This window comes from Taeniopygia guttata, chromosome 3 (assembly GCF_048771995.1).
Source record: "Taeniopygia guttata chromosome 3, bTaeGut7.mat, whole genome shotgun sequence".
Classification (NCBI taxonomy): Eukaryota; Metazoa; Chordata; class Aves; order Passeriformes; family Estrildidae; genus Taeniopygia; species Taeniopygia guttata.
The window spans coordinates 87,404,732-87,413,205 of record NC_133027.1 but is presented as its reverse complement, the minus strand read 5'-3'; the positions used below and the strand labels follow the sequence as shown (position 1 = coordinate 87,413,205).

Genomic DNA, 8,474 nt, shown 5'->3' with positions numbered 1-8,474 from the left:
CCACAGCTATCTTTTGAGTTAGCTCCTGAAGGAATCCCGCTTTGGGAATAGCCAGAGGGCCGCGGCTGCGCGGGTCCCACCCGCCGGGAGGAGTCGCTCATCCCTGATCCCCGGCGGATCCCGCATCCCGCATCCCGCGCGCGCCCCGCCCCGCGCACGCGCCCGGCGCGCTCCCGGTGCCGCGGCGGAGGAGGAAGGAGAGCAGGAAAAGCGGGAGCGATGGACAGCGCCGGCAAGGAGCGGGAGGCCGTGCAGCTCATGGCGGAGGCCGAGAAGCGTGTCAAGGGCTCGCACTCCTTCCTGCGGGGGCTCTTCGGGTGAGCGGCCCCCGCATCGCCCTGCCCGGATCCCGCGTCCCCCTTCCCACGTCCTGCGTCTCCCCCCACTTCACCGGCTCCCGGATCCCCCTCTCCAGCTCTTGCCCCCCTTCCAGTTCCTTCACAACCCCATTCCCAGCTCCTGCTCCCCTTCATCTCCTGAATCACCCTCCTGAGCCCCTGGCCCCCATCTCCTACATCCCTTCCTTCCCCATCTCCTACACCCGCCCCTTCCCTATTTCCTGCCCCCCCCCTTCCCATCTCCTCCATCCTCCCCGACCTCTTTCCCCTTTTTCCTAACTCCTTCCCCCCAGTGTGGGTGAGACTCTTCCTTGTCCCTGCCAGAGCAGGGGCGGGGGCTGCACACGGAGCCCTTCCGTCCCGATCCAAACGCGGATCCCCCTGGAGCAGCCCCTCCTGGCCATCCGCGGCCACAGGGATGTGACGAGCGCGCTCGGCCTCTGCGGCTCCTGTCCCCGCCCCGCGTCCGGCCCCGCCGCTCGTCCCGGCCTTATCCCGGGGAGAATCATCTCCCGGCATCCCCGGGATTCCTGGCAGGGATGAGCTCTCCCAAAATCCCAGGGAACCCCGGCACCCCGGGGCTGCGGCCGGCGTTATCCCAGAAAATGGCAGAGCCTCCTTTCCTCTGGGCCTGGCTGCTCCAGCCTCGCTGTTCCTAGGGGTGTGCCTGAAAACGGGGTGCTTTGGCCAACCTCAGTCCTGCTTTCCTTAAGTTTTTTAAGGAAACAGTATTCCCGGGGCAGTGCTCTGTGAAGGCCGGGAGGTTTTTATCCATCAGCCCAGAAAAATCGTCTGCAGCCGCCCTAAAATCCACAAGTTTTAAATAGAAATTGCTCTCTGGCCTCTAGCAGATTAATCAATCAGGGCCTGCTCCAGGAGCATAATCCGGGTGGCAAATTCCTGAAAATCCTTGGAGGGAACAGACAGAGATTTCGAGAGGGGAATTTTTAATTTTCATGTCTAAAAGAGGGAGGGAAAAAAAAGAGGAAGGAAAGGTGGGGGGGGGGGGTAGGGGTGACTTGGCTCTTGGCATCTTCCCTGTAAACGGGATGTCCAGGTTCCCCAATGCCGGCCAAATGCCTTCTTCCCACTTGGGCTCTTCCTGGAATTGCTCCATCACCTTGCACAAAAACTGTTATTCCTTTATTTCTAATATTTTGGAATTAATGGGCTGGGACCTGCCCTGTTCCAGAGGACTCTTCGAGTATAGCATTCCTCAGTGCCACCTCCATTGGCTTTGGCTCATGCCAGAGGTGCCTTCCAAGGGCAAGGAGAGATCCAAAAAATCCCACCTGTGCTTCCAAACTGACTGTGTTCAGCTGCCAGAGGGAGAGAGCAAGGGGAGAAAAGTGCCAGCATTTCCAGGGGATGGAAAAGAAAATTGAATAATCCCTGTTGTGAGGTCGATTTAAGAGCAGTGTGGATGTGGCACTTGGGGACATGGATTTTGGGGGAATGTTGGATTCATGGGCTTGAGGGATTTTCCATCCTTAAGGATTCTGGGATTCCTTTTTTTTCTGTGGGTGCAGAGCTTGATCCCACTTGGCTCCTGTCAGGGAGTTATGGGAGGGCAGGGAGATCCCCCTAGAGCCTCTTTTTTCCCCAGGGTTTCCATGAAAAATCTGCATTTCCTTACCAAAATGTGACTTTTGGCGTCTCGGAATTCCGGGAGAGCCCCCAAATCCAGCATTCCCCTTTCAGTGTTCTCACATGGGGAATGGGATCAGCCTCATGGAGCCTGGAAAGGCCAAGATTCCCAATCCCAATTTTGGCTCCGGGGTTGTGTTCCTTCCCGGCCCAGCCTCAGGAGCATTCCTGCTGCATTCCAGGGGTAACACCCGGGTGGAGGAGGCCTGTGAGATGTACACCAGGGCTGCCAACATGTTCAAGATCGCCAAAAACTGGAGTGGTGAGTCCAAATCCTGGGATCTGGGGCGGTGTGGGTGGTCCCAGAGCGCCCAAATGCCTTCATGTGAATTATTCCATGGGGAATGGTCTCTGTGTCCATGCAGTTCATATTTAAATACTGGGAGAGTGTACAAAAGGAATGAGATTAAGGATCTTGGAGGAATTTTAAAATGCCAGCTTGTGGTCCTACTTGGGAAGCCCTCATCCCTAAGTCTCCCAGGGTCCCGGAAGCAGTGCATTCCTGTTCATTCATGGGATCGGTATTCCCTCTTTTCCAGCGGCAGGAAATGCCTTTTGCCAGGCGGCCAAGCTGCACATGCAGCTCCAGAGCAAGCACGACTCAGCCACCAGCTTTGTGGATGCTGGGAATGCCTACAAAAAAGCAGATCCACAAGGTAAGGCAGTGGAATGTGGGATTGTTCCCAGCCAAACGCTCAGCGGTGGCAGAGGTACATTCCTGCTTTTCCAGAAGGTGCTTTGGGATGATGCAGGAGGTCAGCGCTGTCCTGGCATCTCCTCTTGGTGTTTGTTGGGATTTGGGATGCTGCAGGGTGTCGGGACTTTTGGCAGCTTCCATTCTGGTTTGGCTTGGCTTTAGAGAATGGCTTCCTGAGCAATGGCTTCAGGTAGTCACTGGGCTGGATCACAGTAGGAGCCCTGCTGTGTCCCCGAGGCTTTCCTCAGTCCTGGCCTTTGTTGGGATGAGAATAAAGGATCTGGGATTCTTTCAGCTGGGTTGTGATTTTTGGGAAGGTTTCCAATCCACTTTTCCCTAGCTAGGACTTGAAGCAAATCCCCCACCTCCCACCAGCATTATCCCAGGAGACATGGGAACAAACTCAGGGTGGATAACACCCTTTTGAAGTGGTGAAACTCCCAAATTCCCTGTAAAACAGCAGCATTTGGGAGTTGATGCCTTGAAGTTTGCTCCATTGGGGGATGCAGACAGCAAACTCAGGGTTAAGTCATCCTAGGGGTTAGGTGTTTGTTCCCTTTGGGAATTGCTGGGGGTGCTGGGGCTAAGGTCATTCCAGAGCCCACTTTGTAGGCAGATATTCCCTGCAGCAGTTGCCGGGTGGGATTTAGGAATGGGACGTGGCTGACGCTGTTGTCTCTCACACACGCTGCAGAGGCCATCAACTGCTTAAACGCAGCCATCGATATCTACACGGACATGGTAAGGCCCCGCTCCCGGGAACGCCACGCGGCTTCCCAGGAATGCCACGCCTCATCTTGCTTCCCTCCTGTCCCCAGGGCCGCTTCACCATTGCTGCCAAGCACCACATCACCATTGCTGAGATCTATGAGGCCGAGCTGGTGGACATTGAGAAGGTGAGGGGATGCCGGTGACATCATCCGTGACGTGACTGGAGGCCCTGGCACAGCTTTCCCAGAAAACCGGTGTTGCCATATCCCTGGAAGTGTCCAAGGCCAAGCTGGAGCAGCCTAGGATAGTGGGAGTTGTTTCCTCAGTGGAAGGGGATCACCGTTGAGTCCCTTGTGGGATTTCCTTGCCCTGAGCTTGAGAATTCCCATCTCCCACCCAGCACTGGAATTCCTGGTGTAGGTGCAATCCAGCCCTGAGCTGGAGTTAATGGTTTTCCCAGCCTGGAGGCTTTCATGGAGCAATCCCAAGTCTTTGGTGTGTCCCTGTGCCAGCAGGACTGGCCGAACGCTCTGGTGAGAATCCACCTTGGTGTTTTCCATTGGAAAAGCTCTTTGGGAGTGTCATGGGGCCATTTTCTGTGACTTTTAGTTCCCACGTCAGCATTGATTCCCTTGTTCCCACTTCCAAATTCCCTGAGCAGGAATCCTGCTGTGGCTGTCTGCTGCAATTTTGCAGGATAAAACTGGGTGGGATGTAAGGGTTCTTTTCCAGGCAAGGGTTTCTTTCCTTGGCTTCGTTCCATTGGATCCCATCTCTCTCCCTGAATGTTGGTGATGTCCCCTGGTGTGCTTTATCCCGGGATGACAGATCCCACATTTCTGTCCCCAGGCCATCGCGCACTACGAGCAGGCCGCGGATTACTACAAGGGGGAGGAATCCAACAGGCAAGTCCTTGGGATCAGCGGGAAGGGCTGGAACAGGGATCCATCTCAGCCACTCCCCCAGCCAGCACACTTCTAATTTGGGCTATTCCAAGAGAATTCCTCTAAATTCCAGCTGTGGGCTCCCACTTTTCTCTCTGGGAAGGGGTGATGGGGTGCGGGCTGGTGAATTCCTGGGATTCAGGGCCTAATTTTCAGGATGTGGTTGCAGCTCAGCCAACAAGTGTCTGCTGAAGGTGGCAGCCTACGCGGCACAGCTGGAGCAGTACCAGAAAGCCATCGAGATCTACGAGCAGGTCAGGAGCCAAATCCCATGGGAATTGCGCCTCTGCCCAAGGAAAAGGGCTCGGGTTGGCAAAACTGCCAGAATCAGGGAATTGCTTAGGCTGGAAAAGCTCTCTGAGGTCACTGTCCCACTGTTACCCCCACATGGCCTAGCATCCCCAAGTGCCATATCCATGATTTTCAGTGTTTCCAGGAAAAGTTTGGGATAAATCCGTAAAAAATCCCCTTTGAACATATTTACAACTCCCTTTGGCAGAAAATTCCCTCCTGGATTTATCAGCTCTGGTGGGATCTTACTTCCCTTGGGATGAGTTCAAAACCTCCCTGCTTCCCAACAGCTTTTTGGCATTTTTTCCATGCCTTTTATTCCCAGGCCTGTGGCTCAGGGTGGAATACGAATTGGTTTAATCCAGGCTTTCCTTTCCTGCCCCTTTTTTCCATGTTTTTTTTTGTCCAGGTGGGAACAAACACGATGGATAACCCTTTGCTCAAGTACAGCGCCAAAGAATATTTCTTCAAAGCTGCCCTGTGCCACTTCATCGTGGATGAGCTGAATGCCAAGGTCAGTTATCCCAGAATTCCCAGTTCCTCCTCACTAGCCTTGGCCAGCTGGGAGAGGCTCGGTGGGTTCACAGCTATTACCCCAAAATCCCTGATCCCTCCTCGGCAGTGGCTGGAATTCTCGATGTGCCATTGTCATGTTGGATTCTTGGTGGATACTTTCCCAAGTTTGAGGATGGGAAGGCAAATTCTGGGAAAAAAAAAAAAAATAGGAATGGTGTGCAAAGGGATCTCATCTCTCTTCCAGCTTGCGCTGGAGAAATACGAAGAAATGTTCCCGGCTTTCACAGATTCCCGGGAATGCAAGCTATTGAAAGTGAGTAACCAGGGGGCTTTCCCACTTTTCCAGGGGTTTTCTCCTTTATCCCAGCATTCTAGAGGACATCAGCCTCACTTTTCCCTGGGTTTGGCCCAGACCCCCCAGTTGTGGTGGGTGCTTTTCATGGGTCTCTGTTCCCTGGGATGAGACGCTGGAGCGGGAACATGCAGGAATAGAGTGTTCCCTAATCTTTCCTGGTGTTTTCCCAGAAACTGCTGGAAGCTCACGAGGAGCAGAACAGCGAGGCCTACACCGAAGCTGTGAGTACTCATGGGTTCACTTGGGAATGCTGCTTCTTCCTTCTCTTTTTTGGGATGCCTTTGCCCTGTTCAGTATTTGGGAACCTGCAGAGAGGGGCCAGGGACAGCGGCTCCAGCAAGGTCCCAGCTTCCTCCTTAAGCATTCCTGGGGTTTCATGGAGAGTTCAGATCCTGCCTGGGTTTGCTCCAGCTCCTTTGGTGTTTGACAAGAGCTTAAAGTGCTCGGGTTGGGTTTGGAGAGACTTCTCTCTGGATTTTTCCCCTTTTCTTTTTTTTTGTCCATTCCCTCTTTTTTCCCTATGCTTTCCCTTGTTTACCCCCGACCTCCCCTTTTTGTTGCCCTTCTTCCTTTTCACCTCCTTCCCTTTTTCCCTCTGCCCCCTTTCTTCCATTCTAGCCCCCTTTCCCCCTTTTTTTCCTTTCCCTTTTTTCCCTCCCCTTTTTTCTTTTCCCTTTTTTTTCCCTTTTCTCTTGTTTTTCCACACTTTCCCCTTGCATTTTCCCCTTCTTTCTCCTTGCTTTTTTTCTTGTTTTTTCCTCATTTTCCCCCCCGCTTTCCCCTTGGTTCTTTCCCTTTCTCCACTTCCTCTTTTCCCCCTTTATCTTCTTTTCCCCTTTTCCACCCTTCCCTTTTTCGCCCCCTTCCCCTTGTTTTCCTTTTGCCCTTGTTTTACCTTTGTCCTTGCTTCCCCTTTGCCTTTGTTTCCCCTTTTTTCCCTTTTCCCCTTATTTTCCCCTCCCTTTCCCCTTGTTTCCCCCCCACCCCCGCCTTTCCCTTTATTGTCCTTCTTTGCATTCCCCCCTCCCTTTTCTCTCCTTTTTTCCTCCCCTGTATTCCAAGGAGGAGCCCATGTCTGCCACTCCCCCCTCATTCCCCTTCCCGCCCGCTCCCTGATCCACGTTTTTTGCTGGTGCCAGGTGAAGGAATTCGACTCCATCTCGCGGCTGGATCAGTGGCTCACCACGATGCTGCTGCGCATCAAGAAAACCATCCAGGGCGAGGGTGACGGCGACCTCAAGTGACGCCCGCGGGCTCTTCCTGGCTGGGCCGAGGACTTTTGGGGAATTCCCGACCCCATCCTGCGCTTTCTTTCCGCTTCCCACTCCCATGGCTCACTGTGTTTCTTTAGCCCCTGCTCTGTGGTGACGCTCCAGGCAGATGCCAGGCAAGAGGAGCCCTTGGAGCGGAAATCCTCCTACTTCTCCTCGTGTTTGGTCCCGCTCATCCTGGTGCCTGCACTTGCAGCTCCCAGTTTTCCTGCTTTTCCGTTGATTCCAGCATGTAAATATTCCATCGAGGCCAGCACAGTACCAATAAGTGCTCCCAGCCCATTGTGTTCCCATTTTCCTGTTCTCAAGTGTTGGATACACTTGGATTTGGGGGTCTGGAAGTGGTGCTAGGCAGAGGCTTTGGGAATTGGGAATATCCCACATGCCCCCACTACGCCATAGGCACTCCAGGAGCCTAGGACTGGTGATGGCCCTAGGCCCTAGTTGGTTTCCATCTTCCTTGGATTGATTTTCTACTTTAGATCCCTCCACTTCCCAAATAATTCCACCTGAGGAAGGATCTATTTTTTACCTTACCCTCTGCATGTGCTGGGCACAATCCCTAAATTCCGACCCCTTGGCTGCACGCAGGTGTTGATCCCACAGGAGCATTGTTGGAATTCAGGTGGCAGGGGGGCACAGTTTGCTTGGGAAAAGTTGAAAAATTCCTGCAGGAATTGATGGGTATGTTGTTAAGGAGAAAGTATTGAGCTGCCTGGTTTTTCAAGGATGCATCAGAGGTGTCGGGAGCTTGTGCAATTTGTCACTCTTTGGGAAGAGTGAAGTCATTAATTAAGGGCTGTTCTGGAGGCTCCAGGCAGCCCCAGCCCTTCTTTCCTCTGGAAAAAGGCAGGTTGGAATGTTGGGCTTTGGATAAAGCTTAGCTCGTTGGGCTCTAAAATTCTGAAAACCAAAAATCCCGATCCATGCCAAATTCTCCATGCCATTGGTTTGGTGTTTGCCCACCCTTCCTGATCTCTGTTTCCCACAGGTCCTTGTGTTCATCCCAAACATTCCAACCAGATGGAAAAGCCCCGGCTTGGGCGGCAGCGGGGCAGGGCGGGGCAGGGGGGATCTCCCAGCTCCAGGCTTGGAAGCGTGCGGGGTTCATCCATTCCCACCCTTAGGAATGGCTTTATCTAGTGTCCAGCACTGTGGGAGCCAGGATGAAGGGAAGCACAGCTTGGGAGGCTCCACTTTTCCTGGTGTTTTTTCAGTTCCCTGTGTCGGTGTTGTAGGACAGGAGGAGCAGAAGGGCTGTTACTCCATCCCTACACCTGGTAGTTGTGTGTGAGTAGCTCCAGCATGTCCTCTGCTGTATCCATGGTGAATTGTGACGGTTCCCAGGTGACAATTCCGCCACTCCCGCTGTATTGCCGCCCCACTTCCATCACTCTCTACTCGGAAAACTTATTTAAGGAAATGGCCTTAGCAAGAATATCATGTTTGGTGTGACTCTGTACATGAATAAAGTGAAAATCATGGATGGAAGAAGGGAGAAGTGGTTCTTCTGGAAAACTCAAAAGGCTGGAGGCTGGAAGGGGGTGTGATTCCTTCAATTCCAGTTTGGAATCATGGAATGGTTTGGGTGGGAAGGGACCTTAAAGCTCATCCTGTTCCAGGGACACCTTCCACTATCTCAGCTTGCTCCAAGCCCCTTGAATACGTCCAGGGATGGGGCAGCCACAGATTCTCTGGGAAAAC

At 53.3% G+C, this 8,474-nt stretch overlaps 1 protein-coding gene across 1 annotated transcript; it reads left to right on the top strand.

Moving 5' to 3' along the window:
• Positions 1-124: 124 nt before the first annotated feature.
• On the top strand, positions 125-8,264 carry NAPB (NSF attachment protein beta). Its single transcript, XM_002199762.7, has 11 exons — positions 125-317; positions 2,168-2,247; positions 2,525-2,641; positions 3,377-3,423; positions 3,501-3,578; positions 4,243-4,298; positions 4,507-4,591; positions 5,038-5,142; positions 5,389-5,457; positions 5,670-5,720; positions 6,639-8,264. Exons 1-11 carry the CDS (start codon positions 220-222, stop codon positions 6,741-6,743), a joined length of 891 nt encoding a protein of 296 aa, XP_002199798.1. The 5' UTR covers positions 125-219; the 3' UTR covers positions 6,744-8,264.
• The last annotated feature ends 210 nt before the right edge of the window (positions 8,265-8,474 follow it).